An 18994-nucleotide genomic window follows, 5' to 3' on the forward strand; every position below is an offset into this window, starting at 1 on the left:
GAGGCCATTCCCCTTAACTGCGGACCTGAGAGGCCTTCTTTTCACCTCTGAGCAGTCTCTTAGGTCCCTCCTCCGCCCTCCCCCGCCCCCGCCCCCGCCCAGCTCCGGAATGCTGAGCCCCGCCCTGCCGCACACCTCCCCTCCCCTCCCCATCCAGGACTTCCGGGTTCCAGGTCCTTTCCGAGCTGTTCGCGGGCGGTGCCCCAGCCTCTTCCAGGACCGGGTCTTGGGCGGTGGATCAGGGAGCGGGAGATTGCCCTGCAAATCCACCAACCACCAACCAAAAACTGCCCGCCCTGAGTGCACAGGAGGTAGGGTTAGGGTGACCAGACGAAGCAAATACAATTACAGGACAAAGTTACGTTGGAAAATCCGTCTGTTTCTTGGAGTGGAAAAAAAAACTATTCGTGGTTTCTGTGAAATGCAAATTTAACTGGGCACCCTGTATTTCACCTAGCAACCGTATGCAGGGGAACAGGGGTAAGGCAGGAGATTCGGGGCGCTCGAAACAGGAGGCTTCCGGGCCGTTTGGGCGCCGGAATGAAGCGCCACACAGGCGCAGTGTGTGCTGCCAGCAGCCAGACCGGCTGGCGCACGGAGGGCCGCTGGCCTCTGTTGGAAGTCCGTCAAGGGCTTGGCGTTCAGGAAAGTTCGAGGCGACCCGAGGTGTCTGGCTCTTGGCTCTTAAACGGCCGCGAATCCCAGGGACCGGAAGTCAAAGGCTAGAGGCAGACTGCCCGATTCCAAGATGGCGCCCGCGGCCGCTGCCAGCTGCCAAGATGGCGGCACGGGATCGCGCCCGCGGCTCCCCTCCCCCCTAGGCCTCCGGGAGGCCGGGAGCGCGACGCGCGTCGCCGTGCGCCGGTTGCCCTGCGGCGTGGGTGGTGGTCCCGGCCGCTTCTAGCCCCGCGCCATGCGGCTCCTCGGCTGGTGGCAGGTCCTGCTGTGGGTGCTGGGGCCTCCCGCCCGCGGCCTGGAGGGTGAGTGCGGGCTAGGACTGGGGTCGTGGCCGGGAGCGGCAGGCGGCGGCAAGTGAAATGACAGGGCAAGGTGGGGGTCCGCTCGGGCGGCGCTCTTTCACCTGCGCGGGGGCCCGCGGCGCGCCCCTCGGCTCTTCCTGGCGCCGGCCGCGCGTCATCCCGACCTCTTTCCGCCTGGGTGGCCCCGAGTGGTGGTCCGCGGTGGCGGGGAGCCCGAGCAGGCCCCCGCAGCAGGCGTCAGTCCGGCGGGAGTGACAGTGTCTTAGCACCTACTGAGGCATACACTTTATTATGAATGATAAAAATCATCACGAATAGCCGACATTTCCGGTGCCCTTACGCGGAGGCAGGAACTGTGCCTTATATCAGTTAGCCTTCGCATCCACCGTAGGAGAGAGGCTGCAAGACTATCTCCATGTTACAGGTGGAGGCGCAGAGCTCAAAGAGCCTGAGTTTGCCCTTCGGGTCATGGCAGAGCCTGTATTTCTGCATGCAGAGCCCACGCTTTATTTGGCACTTCGATGGGTCACTTTTTAAAGAAGGCTGCTCTTGCTCAGGTTGCCTGCACCAAGGACAGATCAGAAAACTTAGAGACTCCCCGGGTAACGCGCTGCTTGCCGTGGCATGCTCTTGGGGCATCCTCAGGCAGGGAGGAAGCCACCCTGGAGGCAGGGCTCGGGCCAGGAGTGGGGCCTTATGCTCAGTGCTGCGTCACCCCACTCCTCACAGTTTGTTAAAGTCTAGACCTTTCGGCCTTGCTTGTCATTCACTACAGTGGCAGGCCGGTCTTTGCATGAGGTGTCCTGGAAGGAGGCAGGGCAGCTGGGTGGCTGAGCAAGAGGAAGAGGGAAGAATAGTAACACAATTATTGTTGATGAAAGGACTGGTTATGTGCCAGGTCCTGTGCTTCGTGCTTTATGAGCATCATCTTGTTTAATCTTCAAATGTTTATGAAGTAGCTGTTGCTCCCGTTCCCGTTTCACAGCTGAGTAAACCGAGACTCAGTGTCAGTAAGTGTTCTGCCAAGGTCTCCAACAGCCGGAAGTTGAGGAGCCGTGATTCAAGCTCATGCTTGCCTACCTCTACTACATTTCTCTGTCACTATGCTTAACCACCAGTATCAGAGAGGGGCCAGCATATGCTGGATAGCTTTTGTTTGTTCCCCAGGTCATTCTCTAGCCTTGTCTACCCTGCGCTGTGCCCCGAGGGGCTGTCCTGTATGGCGTGACAACTGATGGTCTTGCCTTCTGGCTTCCTGTGGGTTGGAATGAAGGGAGCCTGAGGTCAAGCTGAGAGCCTGACCTCTCAGCTTCCTCCCTTAAGGGGTTATCATGGCTTGGCTTTGTCCTTCCAGTCACAGCTTCTAGAAGGGTGAGCACACTGTTCCAAGGTTCTGTGACTGTTGCTGCTTCTGAACTCTTAAGGTCTTTGAGTGGTAACTGGCTCGCTCTCTGCTGTTACTGGCCCTGAAGTTCCTTACCATTGCTTTTGGTTTCTCTGACATCCAGCACACATGTCGGGGGCCCCTTTACGCATCTCTCCTTCCATTGCCCACATTGAGTGTGCTGTTTCCAGGCAGAATCTTGTTGATTCAGGGCACTGACATCACATTCTAGTCATGTGCCATTGCGTGCATCTAGTCTGGGCCATTGCACGCAGACCTGAGGATAACACCAGCCATTGGTGGGCCATTGGTCAGCATGGCAAGGCCGTGATGGGGTGAGGACAGAGGGACTTTCACCACCTGGGTAGTTTTTAGGGTGGCTGAAAATCCAAGGCTTTTTGGTCTGTAGTGGACCCCAGTGGCAGATGTGCAACTGGAGGTAGCAGTGCTGTCCAGGTGTCAAGGCACGGGAACCCCCTCCTGGCTTCAGCACCCCCATGCCTGTCTTCATTAGGCAGTCAACTAGCAGATTTTTGCTTAGCACCCATCACATCTCATATGCCCTGCTGGACACTTGAGGTACAGTGGTGAGCCAGATAGAGAAACAGGTCCACCCTCCTATCTGCTGGGGAGGACAGGCATTGAATGACTACAAATAAGTAAATTCCAACAGTGGAAAATGCTTCAAGGAGAGTCCCAGGGTATTTACTGGATGCTGTTATGGGAGACCCCTCGGGTCTGAGGGTCAGGCAGGGTGAAGTTCACCTTACAGAGGTGAAGTTTAGGGTAAGATCTGAACGTTGAGTCAGATTAGCCAGCAAGGGGCCAGCAAGGCTTCCCTGGCAGAGAAACAGCCCTTGGGACAACACTGAGGTAGGTGGAGGAGATCGCGAGGGTTCAGGGACCGAGATGCCTGGGGGAACTCGTTCAGAGTATGGACAGTGGGCGCACCATGTGGGGCCTGGTATCGCTGCCACAGAAGCCATTGGGAAAAACCTGCGGCTGGTAGAGAACCTTCGGAGCAAAACTGGAAGGGTGTGAAGGATCTAACCTAGGCCAGGGTTCCCTGGCAGCGTTCTCCAGATATCTTCCTTGCTGCCAGTGATGCAGTGTTGTCATTTTTGCATGGCTCACACTGTAGTCAGCGTGTTGAGGCTAAGAAGCAGTCTCTTTTAAAAGGCACGTGATGCTGCAAGGGTTCAGCGACTCTCACATGGTGTGGAATACTTCACAGTTTCCTCTCTTCCCAATACTTGAGTGAAAACACTGGTACCTGAGGGCATAAGAATGTTTTGGTTCCTAATGTGTACTGTCTACTTAACTCTTTCACAGGAGGGAAAAATAACCCTCCTCAACTGAAAATACCAGCTCTGTGCTTCACTCAGACTCCCTTTTGATTTTTTGTAGGGGACATCTATCCATTTTTATGAGGGTGATCAGAGAGAGCCAGGTTTTTCATTTCTGCCCTGATTTTTTTTCTCCTGAGGTTCTTTCGGGATCTTGGCATTTTCTATGTACTTGTGAGACCTAAGATGTTGGTTAGATTCCGAGAGAGCAGATGTCTGTGGAGCTGGGGCATTTGGGAGGAGGGTTGGCCCCCATACCTGGCATCCTTTGTTCTCCAGACATGTAGCCTCTCTGGCTGTCCTGTCTAACCTCTCTTGTTCTCGTGCCCTTCTCACCCACGTTCCCATCAACTTGATATATCCTTAAACTTCTCCTCTGTCCTAAAAGCCGAAACAGAAGCCTCCTTTGGCCCCTTATCACCTACCCTGGCTTTCTTGTCCCCTTCATAGCTACACTTTCAGAAAGATTGTGTTTATTTATCAGTGTACTTACTGTTTCTTGTGCTCTCCGTTCTGTGTTGATCCATATTTCCATCTGGTATCATTTTTCTTTGGCCTGAAGGAGTTCCTTTAAAATTCTTGTTCCGGGTGTTTGTTGGTGATGAATTCTTTTAGCTTTTAATATTTCTGAAAAGGTATTTATTTTCCCTTCTTTTTTTCTTTTTTAAAAAAGATTTTATTTAGTTTAGAGGGAGACAGAGAGCATGAGCCATGGGGTAGGGGTAGAGGTAGAGGGAGAAGCCAACTCCCTGCTGAGCAGGGAGTCTGATGTGAGACATGACAGTCCCAGGACACTGAGGTCATAACCTGAGCTGAAGGCAGACGCTTAACCGTCTGAGCCACGCAGGCACCCCTTTCCTTCATTTTTGAAAGATATTTTCCTGGGTATAGAATTTTAGGTTTATAGTTTTTTCCTTTCAGTACTTTAATGTTGCTACTCATCTTGCTTGCATTGTTCCCAACAGGAATCTGCTGTCATCTTTATCTTTCTTCCTTTGTACATAGTATGTCTTTTTTCTCTGGCTGCTTTTAAGATTTTTGTCTTTGTCACTGGTTTTTAGCAATTTGATTATGATAATATCTTGGTGTAGTTCATTGAGCTTGGGATTTGCTGAACTTCTTAGATCTATGCATTTATGATTTTCATCAAGTTTGTGCAGTTTTTGGTTATTATTAATTCAAATACTTTTTCTGTCCAACCCCCCCCCCCGCCTTTTCTGGGTATTCTCATGATCTGTATGTTAGGCCGCTTGAAACTGTCCCATAGCTCACTGATTCTCTTCATTTCTTTGGATTCTTGTTTTCATTGTATGTTTGATTTTGGATAGGTTCTGTTGCTATGCTTTCAAATTCACTAGTCTTTTCTTCTGCAATGCCTAATTTGCTGTTAATCCCACCCAGTGCAGTTTTCATTTCAGATGTTGTAGTTTTCATTGCCAGAGTACAATTTGGATCTTTTAAAAAAATTATAAAAAATTATAATTGACATATAACATTATGTTCGTTTCAGGTGTACAACATGATTTAATCTTTGTGTATAATTGCAAAATGATCACCAGAGTAAGTCTAGTTAACATCTGACACCATGCCTAGTTAAACTTTTTTCTCATGATGAGAACTTTTAAAGTTTACTCTCAGCAACTTTCAAATATGCAAGGCAGTGTTATTAACTAGAGTCACCATGCTGTACCTTACATTCCCATGAATTATTTTGTAACTGGAAATTTGTACTTTCTGACCATTTCACCCATTTCATCCCCTCCCCTCACCATCACCTCTGGCAACCATCAGTCTGTTCTCTGCATCTATGAGCTATTTATTTATTTATTTATTTATTTATTTATTTTTAAAGATTCCACATGTAAGTGAGAGCATATGGTATTTGTCTTTCTGAGATTTATTGCACATAGCGTAATGGTCCATCCACGTTGTTGCAAATAGCAAGCTTTCCTCTTTTTGTGACTGAATAATAATAATATTGTGTGATCCTATGTTCTTTTCCATTCGTCCTTTGGTAGACACTTAGGTTGCTTCCATGGCTTTTGTAAATAAGGCTGCAGTGAACATGGGGTGCATATATTTTTTCAAATTAGTGTTTTTGTTCCACCCAGAAATGGAATTGCTGGATCATATGGTAATTACAGTTTTAATTTTTTGAGGAACCTCCATACTGTTTTCCACAATAGCTGCCGTAATTTACATTCCTTCCAAGAGTGCACAAGGGTTTCCTTTTCTCTCCACGTCCCCACCAGCACTCGTTATTTCTTGTCTTTTTGATAATAGCTAATCTGACAGGTGTGAGGTGAGATCTGTGTGGTTTTTTTTTTTTTAAAGATTTTATTTATTTGACAGAGAGACACAGCGAGAGAGGGAACACAAGCAGGGGGAGTGGGAGAGGGAGAAGCAGGCTTCCCGTGGAGTCGGGAGCCTGACCCCAGGACCCTGGGATCATGACCTGAGTTGAAGGCAGACGCGTAACGACTGAGCCACCCAGGCGCCCCCTGTGTGGTTTTGATTTGCATTTTGGTGCAGGTCTTTTATATCTTATGTCCCTTTATCTGCTTAACTTTCTGAACATATGTAATGGAATTATAATTACTGTTTTAATATCCTTATCTCCTAGTTCTGACATCTGCAAGTTGTGGGTCAGTTTTAATTGGTTAATTACTGTTCTCATTATTGATCATATTTTCCTGCCTTTTTGCATGCCTGGTAACTTTTGATTGGATGCCAGACATAAATTTGACCTTGTTGAGTGCTGGATATTTTAGTATTCCTCTAAATATTCATGAGTTTGTTCTAGGGTACAGTTAGGTTAGCTGAGCAAGGTTTGATCGTGGCTTTTAAGGTTTGCTAGACGGGAGCAGAGCTGTATTTACTGTAGGATTAATTTTGCCCCACTACTTTTGTGTACTCTCCCCGGCGCTCTGTGAATTGTGAGGTTTTCCAGTCTAGCTGGTGGGAATAGGTACTCTTCCCAGCTCTGTGTGAGGGTTGGGTAGTGTTGCCTCTGATCCTTTTGGGCGGTTCCTTGCCTAGCTTTGGGAGCTTACTCACATATAAATGCTGAGCAGTGTACTCGATGGGGGTTACTCTGCAGGTCTCTGGAGTCCTGTCGCTGCAGCTTTGCCCATCTGTACTATTCTGTCCCACAAACTCTAGCTTTCTTGGTCTCTCTGTACCCTCAGTGCCGTCTCCTCAACTTGAGGAGTGCTGGACTCTGCCTGCTTCCTTCCCCCTCCCTGAGCCCCAGGGCGGGCATTCCCTCAGGTGGGAAGCTGGAGCACTTGTAGGGGCTCTCCTGTTTATTTCTCTTCCTGTTTCTCAGGGATCCCTTTGCTTTGTTGCCTGCTAACTAGTCTCCGGAAACTGGTTCACATTTTTGACCTTTTTTGGGTTGTTTCACTAGGGAGGGTAAATCTGGTCCCTCTTACTCCAGCTTAACCAGAAGCAGAATTCTCAGAGAAGGTTTTTGAATTGCTGAATGAATCTGCACATCTCTATGGAGATATTCTTTGAGACCTTATACAAACCCAGACCCCTCCCCAATTCAAAAGTCAGTTGGTTTTTCACACTTCGGTGACATGCTGTTGGCATGGCTGGTGGTTTTCCAGCCACGTGGCGAGCTTGTCTGAGTACAGCTGGGCTCATTGGTTCCCCCTGGTCAGTGCCTGGCACTGAGTCTGGCTGCTCTTGTTGAGTTAATGGGAGTTGGAGGGCAGGAGTCAGTGTTACAGAGGTGAGTGGAGATTGCTCCCTGGTTGTATGAGACTTCCCCAGAGTCTTCCCTTCCCTGAGCATTTTGTCCAAGCACTATCTAGTGGCTCCAGAGTGGGAGGAAGGTCCTCCTTTGCCCCGCTGCTGCCCCGGCCCTGTGGGGTGCACCTCCTGGCACTCTCAAGGGCTGCAGGCAGGAGAGGTCACCTCAGGCCGGAGCTGCTCTATGGCTGGGGCAGTGTTCTCAGGCCAGGAGGCACAGCGACCCCCGAGGTATTATGGGGAGGGTAAGGCCCGATTTGAGTAGCAGCCAGAAGACTTCACTCAGAGACCTGGCTCTGCTGCTTACTAGCTTGTGTGCTGTTGGCCATTACACTGCCTCTCTGTGCCTCAGCTTGGTCCTCCGTTAGGTGGGGATGGTAACCCTTGTCCTGCTGGGCTCACAGGGCTGTTATAATGTGTGCAAGGATGCTTTGCTATAGTAGAATCTTCTACAAAAGCAGCATTATTTTGCTGGATATTCTCATCAAACAAATGAAATTGTTAAGGTGTTTGTGTTCTGTTTTCCTCATTGGATGTCTCCACTGGAATGTTTTTGCTTATAATCCACACGGCAAGCAGCAGGTATCACATGAAGATACGGATTGGTCCACTTTGTATTTGACATTCTTAATCTGGTACCTCCTGGTGACCTCCTTCATGATCTGGAGAATGGTGGGTGACCCTCTGATAGCTTCATGGGAAGGGTACCTTTTTCCTCTGTAGGGGAACTGTAATTCCTTTTTGGGTTCATGTACTTGGAAGGGACGTAGGAGCGTGAACATGCTGGCATGTTTTAGTTGCAGAGGGGAGCGGTCACTTGCAGTCGGAGGAGCAGCGTGCTCACGCTCTGCAGGTGGGAGCTGTGTCCGCGAGCGAGGAGGAGCCCTCGCGCGGCCCCGCGGGCCACCACAAGCCCACGGGAGAGGCCGGCGCTGTGCTGGGGCTGGACGCCGATGGCGACCACGTGGTGCTGCTGTCCGTGATCCCCGGCGAGACCGAGGACAAGCTGAGCCCCGAGCCTAGCGGCGGCACCTGCGGAACCCGAGGGAAGGAGGACTCGCGGTGCAGTCTCCGAGAGCACCTCTTCTCTCTGGATGGCGGGGGGGCCAGCTTCCAGGACAGAGAGGACGAGTATTACTCAGAGCCGGAAGTGGCCGAATCCGACCCGGCGCCGCCCGAGGACGCCAATAACACGGAGAGTCTGAAATCCCCCAAGGTGAACTGCGAGGAGAGAAATGTGACGGGACTAGAAAACTTCACTCTGAAAATTTTAAATGTGTCACAGGTAAGAAAGAATGGTTTAGTGCTTTTCTCTGTTTCCGCACATTGATTTCACAATTTAATACTCTGCCAACTTTCAAATGGAGGGTCAGAATCTTTGTCATTTTCTAAGTGCGACAGCATCTAATGGCTGCATCACTGAAAACTGACTTGGCTCTCTATGATGTTTGGAGGGAGAGGAGGCGATAGAACCAGTGTCGATTATGCTTTTTGGGTGGCTTGAGCCTGGTCACCCTCGGGGTCCTCTCTGCACCAAGCCTCAGGATGAAAATCCCGGGGGACAGGGCCGCCTGGGGGGCTCCGTAGGTTTCGTGGGACTCTTGGTTTCGGCTCAGGTCATGATCTCACGGTCGTGAGATGGAGCCCCACCTCGGGCTCTGCGCTCAACATGGTGTCTGCTGGAGATTCTCTCCCTCTGCCCCTCCCCCCACTCTCATGCCCTCTGTCTCAAGTAAATAAATAAATCTTAAAAAAAAAATCCCAGTGGACAAATAGGCACCTGGCATCAGAATCTTAGCATTTTTCTTCTTCCAAATGAGGTATTTACTACAGAGGCAAGTTAAAAATATCTGAATTACTAAGATTGTGATTTAGCATTGTTTAGAGTGGTGATACCCCTGGGAAGCATTTTATATTAATGAAAAATTTCTTTCCTTCAAAGAGCTTGACTCCAGTGTTTTCTCTGGAGTGAGAGCTGAGACAGTTGTCCCCAACCCAGCCATGCTTTTCCAGTCCATTGGATAAATGATAATTCTGAAGAGAACACTGAGATAATGACTGACTGTTTCTATGAGATTGTTAAGCCAGGTAGCAGGATGAATTCAGGCTGCCTGTGTAATATGAGAAGAAATCCTTGCTCTGCACACCGCGACTGCTTATTTTAAATGAGGGTATGTGGTACATTGAGCATCTGTAGCCCCTCCATGTTCAGGGGTCAGCGCAGGCCTCACACCCTCCTCTCAGTGCCTGGTGAACACTGTGCCTCAGCTCTGTAGGTCACACACTTGGCCAGGAGAGAGCAGTTTCAGCAGTCTGAGTTAGGGTGGTGGCAGGGATGGTGCACCCTTGACCTGAACTAGCCTTTGGCCGAATACATTGATTCAATCGCTTACAGATTTGGATCTGCTGAGTTGATGATTGGGGCCTGAGATCTCAGTGCTTTAATAGTGCCATTAGAGTGTGTGCAGGCACAGGTCAGAGGTTGGGACGATGGCCTGTGCCTTGTGGGTACTTAGTATTTGAATTAATGCATTATGAAAAATACTAAAATTGCTCTGTAGTACTATCAAGAAAGTTTATAGGAAAGTTTATGATTTGTTATTTGATAATACTTTTCTGCTGATTCATGCATTCCTATGGTTCAAAACCCAAAAGGTTTCTTAAGGGGATACTCTATAGTCTGTCTCCTGTCTGTGTTCCTGCCTCCTCTTCTTGGAGGCAGCTGTGTTTCCAGTTTCTTGGGCATCCTTCGAGAATGTACATGAACATTTACTGCTGACTTTAACACTTGTTTCTTTTACCACAGGACCTTATGGATTTTCTAAACCCAAATGGTAGTGACTGCACGCTAGTCCTGTTTTACACCCCGTGGTGCCGATTTTCTGCCAATTTGGCTCCTCATTTTAATTCTCTGCCCCGGGCATTTCCAGCTCTCCATTTTTTGGCGCTGGATGCATCTCAGCACAGCAGGTATGTTCCCTGAGTAGAGCTTACGTGTCATCCTTCTGGATGATGCTTGCAGTTATTTGGAGGTTGTCAGTTAAGTTCGAAGCTGAGGGAGGTAGGTATGACCATTGAAGCTGGACTAGCGGGAGGGATAGACAAGGGTAAGTGGTGAGGGTGGTCACACTCCTCAGAGAGCTGAGGCCTCACTTTCTGGAGGCCCCTGGAGAGGAGGGACTGTTCTCTGCAGAGTGGAATTTATCTATGTATGTATGTATGTATGTATGTATGTATCTATGTATCTATCTATCTGTCTATCTATCTTTATGTTAATTACATCTATTGTTTATTGAGGGCTTACCACCTGCTAGATATTGGGGAAAGCACTTTTCATTTTGTATGTCATTTGTCCTCAGAACAGGTGTAGCGGGTATGTACTATAAGTTTTCCCCCATTTTGCGCAGGAATAAGTATCTAGCCCTAGGTTGCATTATATAAACAAATGAGTTGCTATGACTGAGTTAAGAATTTTTTTTAAATTAAAATTCAATTTAGTTAACATATAGTGTATTATTAGTTTCAGGGGTAGAATTTCATGATTCATCAGTTGCATATCACCCATTGCTCATTCCGTCTCGTGCCCCTCCTTAATGTCCATCACCCAGTTACGCCATCCCCCTACCCTCTGCCCCTCCAGCAACCCTCAGTTTGTTCCCTAGAGTTAAGAGTCTCTTATGGTTTGCCTCCTTCTCTGTTTTTATCTTATTTTGTTTTTCCTTCCCTTCCCCTATGTTCATTTGTTTTATTTCTTAAATTCCACATATGAGTGAAATCATGTGGTATCTGTCTTTCTCTGGCTGACTTAGCATCCATCTTGCACGTGGCAAGATTTCATTCTTATTGATGGCTGGGTAATATTCTATTGTGTGTGTGTATATATACATCACATCTTTTTTATCCATTGATCTGTTGATGCACATCTGGGTTCTTTCCATATTTTGGCAATTGTCGACATTGCTGCTCTAAACACTGGGGTGCAGGTGCCTCTTCGAATCACTATGTTTGTATCCTTTGGATAAATACCTCGTAGTGCAATTGCTGGATCCTAGGGTAGTTCTATTTCTAGCTTTCTGAGGAACCTCCACACTGTTTTCCATACGGTCTGCATCAGTTTGCAGGGTGGAATTTAAAGGTGGCCCCACCTGATGGCGGGGGGTGGGCAGAGAGGACTCTTCAGGGTCTTGGCCAGCCTGAATTAGCAAAATTAGTGTCACAAGTGGGACCCTCCTGAGACTCACCCATGGTTTAGGTTTCCACCCCTGGCAGCCTGACTCAGCACCCTGTTGTGTGTCTGCTCAGGATTTCTTTCTTTCCCTCCCCCTTTCTTCCTTCCTCTTGTTTACATTTATTCTTGCATGTGTGTTCCTTAGTGGACAGAGTCAATTAATGGACTAATTTAGGCCCTTAAAATGACATTTACTTTTGTTTTATATTATTCAGTGGGCTCTTGTCTTTTTTAGATGTTGAGTGAGCTACGTTATAAAGAGCTTTGTTCACATGTTCTGTATTTCCCCCAGTGCTGTGACTGTGCCTGGGTTATAAAGCGTGACCCTCCTCCCCTACATCACATGCCCTTTAGCAGGGCACAGGAGGTTGTGTGTGAATCAGTTTCGTGAGTCTGAAGATGGTCAGATTGATAAAAGTGAAGTCGAGTAAAACTTCTTTGAGTAAAAAATTTTTTTAAAGATGTATTTATTTATTTGAGAGAGAGAGGGAGGGAGGGAGGGACCAAATGAGCAGGGAGAGGGGGAGAGAGAGAGAGGGAGAGAAGCAGACTCCCTGCTGAGCACCAAGCCCAACGTGGGGCTTGATCCCCCCAACCTGAGATTACAACCTGAGCCGAAACCAAGAGTTGAACGCTTAACCCACTGAGCCACCCAGGTGCCCCTCGAGTAAAAATTTTGAGTAAAACTTTGCACGCCACTGATTTCAGTGTGGGTAATGTAACTGCCAGTGTTTACCTAAACTTGTTTAGGGAGAAAGAAATCGCAGCAAATTAGTAATTCTCACAAGGGCTTCAGGGAAGTATCTACATGGCCTGGCCCAAGGGAGCAGACTGATGGGAAGGACAGTCTAGGTTAGTGTCAGACTTTGATTGGGCCTTCCCCTGCCCGCAAGCCGGCAGGGCTGGCTCCCAGCACCAGCTTAGTACTCTGGGTTTGGGCTTCCATTCCCTGCAGGCTTTTATCATCTGCTTTGGTCAGTCTTCTCCATGCATCCTTCTCAGCGTCTGCTATGGTGCCTTAATTGTGGAGAGTGGAGGGTACTTGTTCTTGTTATGTGGCCTGCGACATGTGTTTGCCTCATATGTTCATATTTAAGTGACAGCATATTCACAAAAGACAAAAATCCTGATTATCCAATATTATCATTTTACTCACAGGGGAAACTGAGGCTTAAAGAAGTTAAATAGTCCACCCGAAGCTCACACAGCTGGTTCAGTGACAGACCTGAGGCTTGAACCTGCATGTTTTGACTCCAGAGCTTATAGCACAACTCTGTATTATGTAAAGGTGAACCAGTCCCTCTCAGATCGTGTTACATCCTGCCCCAGTTGTGAACTTCCTGGTGTGTCTGCTAGACCGTACATCCTGACTTGCCGACTTACCAGACTAATTGCTTAACCGAAGTTGAACCTTGTATGAGGGATGGAGATGGGCATTCTGGAGAGTTTGAAATTTCTTCTGTCAAGTAAATTGACACAGTGTGTTTTGTCCATGAATTAGAATTTTCTGGTCTGATCTCTTCTGGCAGTTTGCAACTTAAATAGTGGAATAACTAGGGGGCACCTGGCTGGCTCAGTCGGTAGAGCATGCGACCCTTGATCTTGCGGTGGTGAGTTCCGGCCCCACACTGGGGGTAGAGTTTACTTAAAAAAAAAAAAAAAGTGGAATAACTGTGTCAGGGTAGTTCCTTGTTGTAATAGAAAGCAACTCAGCAGAACAGGAATGCCCCCAATCTCAACCCATAAGGAAAAAGGTCAGAAGTAGCTATAAGCATATAGTTTGAATATTAGAAACCTCTGTAGTCACAGGAAAATGATGCTTTCTCATTTATTGCCATCCATTCTGACATGGTAACTGTGTGAGGAAACGCACTGTTAGTTCAGGTTGTCTGACTGACTGCTTTCTGTCATAGCCTTTCTACCAGGTTCGGCACCGTAGCTGTTCCTAACATCTTACTATTTCAAGGAGCTAAACCAATGGCTAGATTTAATCATACAGACCGAACACTGGAAACACTGAAAGTCTTCATTTTTAACCAGACAGGTATGTAGAAATCATATGCTGTAGAAAGGATTTTATTGCTGGAGGTATATGCCTTCTGTGGGTTTCTGTCTGCTCTCCTTAAGTGAAGGAGTCAAGACTGGCTTTCAGATGTAAACCCTCTTTTCTAGTGAACTACTGTGGTTCTGTTAAAAGTCTCTCAATCAGTGGCAAGTTTAACATGAATAGGTAATTTTAATGATTATCGATACCTTTAAAAAAACCAGCTTTATTATTCTATAATTCACATACACCTGTACATAACTTTTTACATACATTTTTCACTAAAGTGTAATAGTTACACAAATGTGTGCATTATATTGGTGTTCTGGGTGATTAATTTTCACAAAATGAATGCCTTGGGTAACCAGGACTCCGACCCAGAGACAATGTTACCGGCTCATCCCCTCAGCACTGCTGCTCCTGCCCACAACGGGTAACCACCACCTTGACTCCTAACACCATGGACTAGTGTTACCTGTTTTTGAACTTTATATTAATGGAGACATACATAATGGATTCCCCTGTATCTGGCTTATTTCAGTCACCATTATGTTTGTGGGATTCACCTGTGTTGGTGCATATGGTTGTATTTTCTTCCTTTTTGTTGCTGTGTGGTGTTTCATTTATTCATTCGTATGCAGATGCTGTTTTAATTCCTTAATATTTGCCAAAACATGGGGCCTTATTTTTTATTCTGTAAAGGTTTGAACACTGAATAGTGAAAAAATTTTCCTCTTTGGAAAAGTTTGCTCCACAAAAGCTTTAATGCCTTAATTATGAGCACCCCACTTCTTCCTGAAGTATATTCACTGGAAATAAAAAATAAGCGATAACATACCTTCCATATATATTAAGTTGCATCTAATTACTTCTGTCTCACAGTAAAGAACAAAGAGCTGAGTTACCTCATAGGAGTGAAAGGGTTGCTACCAGATAGTTAGCTATTCAAGTCTTACAGTACCAGACCCCTGATTGTCAATCAGGTTGATATGGAGAGAGGGAGCTGTTTTGCTCAACACTCTAAGAAAACCTAGAACCCAAAAGAAATTGAGGAGTCACAGCATCTTTGGTAATCTCTGATCTCAGTGGTGGTTAGTTATAACAATTTTTTCAGTAAATTATTTAAAAGATTTTGAATTTAGCGTTCCTTCACCTGTGAAAACATTCTGTAGACTCCTGAGAGTAGCTTTACCAGTTACTTGTTGAATTTTGGTCTCAAAGAGAACAAAAGACAACTCTTAACCATGCCTGAAGACCCTTCTGAGGAATTCACAGAAATTCTAGTGTTTAGGCTCTGAACAGCTGAATGGGTCCCTGTTCCTTTGATGTGGTGGGAGAAAGGCAAGTTACAAATTACACTAACAGGCAAGTGAAACCCATCCCAGATATACTAGTGTGGTGTTTATTTTAAGACTGCATATCTTTTTGCATACCATGCAGAATACTTCAGAAAGATCTTTAGCGGGTGTGTTTTCTATCTGATTTGAAACAGCTGATTTCTCTTTCAGGTATAGAAGCCAAGAAAAATGTGGTGGTAACTCAAGCTGACCAAATAGGCCCTCTTCCCAGCACTCTGATAAAAAGTGTGGACTGGCTGCTTGTATTTTCCTTATTCTTTTTGATTAGTTTTATTATGTATGCTACCATTCGAACTGAGAGCATTCGGTGGCTAATTCCAGGACAAGAGCAGGAACATGCGGAATAGTGATGGACTGAAAGGAGAAGTCGGAACGAGGAATTTCAGAAATTAATGCTGCACTTCCTTACATTTTCTCCAGTGAAGTGTAGACTTACAGCTTCAGTCAGATTAAAAGAATCATGCATTTGTTGAATTGTTGAATGTGTTAAAAAATTATAAATTGGTGTTTTAATTAGTACCACAAAAAGCAAATGCAAAAATATTCAATAGAACTCACCATTCTTGTTTTTACTAATCTAGTATTTTAAGGGAGTGATCCAGTTTCAAATGGGAGCGTGGTTCTGGTGGAATAGTGGATAGAGTGACAGTTGGCTTCACAGAAGGAAGAAGTAGGACTTTTCACATTATGGTTTAGAAAAGTTTTGATTCCTTATATATGTTTAAGAAGGTTGGTTTCTGTTCATTTGCAGTTTTTCTCTCAGAGCCTGTAAGTAGGAAAGTGTTCTGTTGTGGAAGGAGGACTAGAATTGACAAGTGTGGCCTTCTGAGTAACTGATGGGAGAATAAAAGAGTCAAGTACTTTGGTGTTTGTGATCTTTAATTTCACCGGAGGAATTTGAAGTGGTTTAAGTCATTTCTGGGTAGGGCAGATGTTAGGAGAAATTAAATATTATCATCAAACTAGAGCTTATTCATTATCAGTTCTAGGCTAAAGCATAACTCAAATTTTAGTCACCGTTACCTTACCAGCATGCACTGATTCAACCTTAAAATGTTCTAAGCACTGTGCTAGTTTCAGTGAGAGCCAAAAGAAATATGTAACACTGTTCTTGCCCACAAGTTGATTCTAGTCTAGTTTAGGACGCAGGTAGAGAAGACACAACATGTAATTTATACCAACTTTTTTTTTTTTAAGATTTTATTTATTTATTTGACAGAGACATGGCGAGAGAGGGAACACAGCAAGGGGAGTGGGAGAGGGAGAAGCAGGCTCCCCACTGAGCAGGGAGCCCGATGCGGGGCTCGATCCCAGGACCCTGGGACCATGACCTGAGCCGAAGGCAGACGCTTAACGCCTGAGCCACCCAGGCGCCCCTTTATACCAACTTTTTAAAAAGCTGTTTCTAAAAGATCCCTTAAACTCAGATATAAGACATCTGACCACATAATGAGAAGTAACCTTTATATAAAGTGATTGTTTCCAGTATTTCAGATAGAGTCGTTCATTTCATAATGCACCTTAAATTCTACGGAAATAGAACCTTAGTTGAGTCACCCTCTCAGAATGTTATGTTGGGCAGGAGTTTACCACTTTATGTTGTGGATAAGTCTGGCTGGGGTGGTCACTGACAGGAAGGGATGGTGGTTCAGAATGGGACTATTACTATTTTCACTTTACAAATGAGCAAACTGAGGCATGGAGAGAGCTTAAGTAACTTGCCCAGGTTACACACAAGAGTACGTTGGTGAAGCCGGGATTTGAACCTTTACATATATGTGTTTGTGTACTTAAAATTAGAAGAAAAACTTACAGTGATTCCATCTTTTATAACAATAACTAACACTTGAGTATAATTGTGTGTGTTCCAGGTACTATTTTAAGTTCTTTACCTACCATTTTATTTATTGGTACAGTAGCTCTGAGATTGACACTAGTATTAAATATCCTTGTTTTACAGAAGGGTAATAAATGAGGCCCCAAATAACTTGCTCAGGGTCATGCAGTTTCCAGTCGTGGGACCCAGGTTCCATCCTAAGTATGCTGATTGGAGGAGCCTCTGTGCCATGAGGTGAGAGACTCATAATGCATTTCCCTCTTGTCTTTCCCCTTTCTTTCCCATAGTTAGAGTCATAACATAGGTATCATTTAGCACCTTAGTTTTTGTTTTGTTTTGCTTAACAAATGATAAATATTTCACTGTTGCCGACAGATTTCCTAACCATGACTACGTAATAGGTCTTCGAGTAGGTTCAGCATTACTTAACTTTTTTTTTTTTTTAATTTATGGTTGTATATAGTTTCATTTCCTGGGGGACACACTCCCAGATGAGAAGTTATCTTATCAAAGATACAGGCATTTTCATGCCTTTGATATGTCATGGGGCCCTACTCTAGTGTGGAGGATGAGGAAAGGCTCCTAGGACGGCCAACAGATCCATGGCTTTGCTTTTAATACTTAGCTGAGACAAGCTACCTGGGGTTCCCTTGGAGGGAAAGTGGAGCAGGGCGGTTCCCTAGAGGGGAGGTTCAAGTGTAGAGAGGATCAGTTGGAAAGCACTGGTGCTGAGGGAACGGGAAATAGGAGGCAGGAAGGAAGGTCCAAGAGCAGCTAAACCACCCCAAGCCAAGCATGGTGTCTGTGCTGCAGAACCAGTGTCTATGCATTGGTACCAATGCCAGGGATGGGGAGGGCGGGGATTTAGCTGCATGGAACACAGCAAAGATCATCAGAGTGCCAGTCATCAGGGACAGAAGTCCAAACACTTCTGCCCACTCCTGCTTAGTATCAGTTGCCGAGGAAAACGAGTGTGCATTGGTCCCCCATGGCTAGTGGATCCTCCCCAGCAGCCAATGGCCGGAGGGCCCTCTAGTGTCTTAGCACAAGTCCTGTTCCCTGCCGTGGAGTCCGTAATACTGAAAGCGGGGGAGCATGCCCCAGGGCTATGTGACTTACATGCTTGAGAATACAGGAGTACATAGTCTGGATCAGGGAAGGATATTCCCACACAAGGTATAAGCCTGGAACAGGCTGTATGGGCTCTTTATGACGACGGTAAGAGGTGTTTTAGGCCTAAGGCCCATTCTTACATGGGTGAGCAGGGCTTAAAAGACTGTGAACAGGAGCCTGCCTTTCCCAAGAGTGTCCACCGTAGACGACTTGCTCAATAAATCTTTGCTAAGGAACTTAAATCCCATTAACTGGAGACCTACATATGAAGGCAGAGTATCCGCAGCCCCTACTGGTGAACATCGCTTCCCCTGGGCTCTACTAACATGCTACTGCCACTGCTTTTCCTAACTACAGCTGGGATGCGTTTCCTGCAGTGGATTTCGGGAAGGAAGACGAGTCTCTTGTTACACTGACCATTTTGCAGTTCTCACTTTAGTAAGCACGTTTGCAGAGTATTCATGATTGTATACACCTGATTAAGTACTGGAAATGAAACTTTTATTTTTTTTATTATAATTTAATTATTTGACAGAGAGAGACACAGTGAGAGAGGGAACACAAGCAGGGGGAGTGGGAGAGGGAGAAGCAGGCTTCCAGCCGAGCGGGGAGCCCGATGCGGGACTCGATCCCAGGACCCTGGGATCATGACCTGAGCCGAAGGCAGACGCTTAACGACTGAGCCACCCAGGCGCCCCTGGAAATGAAACTTTTAATTCTATCTCCAGTCTCTGCCCACTTGAGGCATCATGCAAAGGAAACAAGAATGTCTTGGATACCTTGAGATCAGTGACATTTGATCAGGGTCTGCAGCGAGATTCCTCCCTTGAGTTTTTGTCAAGTGGGCAAACGCAAAGAATGCATATTGAGCCATGTCTTAATTTTAGCATATCTTAAGGCAAAAAAAGCTTTTTTTCCCCAACTCCATATGGGAAATGAAATTAA

General features: G+C 46.2%; 1 protein-coding gene across 2 annotated transcripts; it reads left to right on the forward strand.

The window, feature by feature from the left end:
• The first annotated feature begins 369 nt into the window (after positions 1 to 369).
• On the forward strand, positions 370 to 15960 carry TXNDC15 (thioredoxin domain containing 15). Of its 2 annotated transcripts, none has more exons than XM_027606275.2 (5): positions 370 to 980; positions 8273 to 8754; positions 10276 to 10439; positions 13611 to 13741; positions 15250 to 15960. In XM_027606275.2, the coding sequence occupies exons 1-5, from the start codon at positions 914 to 916 to the stop codon at positions 15444 to 15446; spliced, it is 1041 nt and encodes a 346-aa protein (XP_027462076.1). In that variant the 5' UTR covers positions 370 to 913; the 3' UTR covers positions 15447 to 15960. The 2 variants fall into 2 exon arrangements, with proteins under 2 accessions (XP_027462076.1, XP_027462075.1); XM_027606274.2 differs by having other exon boundaries at positions 373 to 980; positions 8267 to 8754.
• Positions 15961 to 18994: the final 3034 nt, after the last annotated feature.

Source organism: Zalophus californianus, chromosome 5 (genome assembly GCF_009762305.2).
Source record: "Zalophus californianus isolate mZalCal1 chromosome 5, mZalCal1.pri.v2, whole genome shotgun sequence".
NCBI lineage: Eukaryota > Metazoa > Chordata > Mammalia > Carnivora > Otariidae > Zalophus > Zalophus californianus.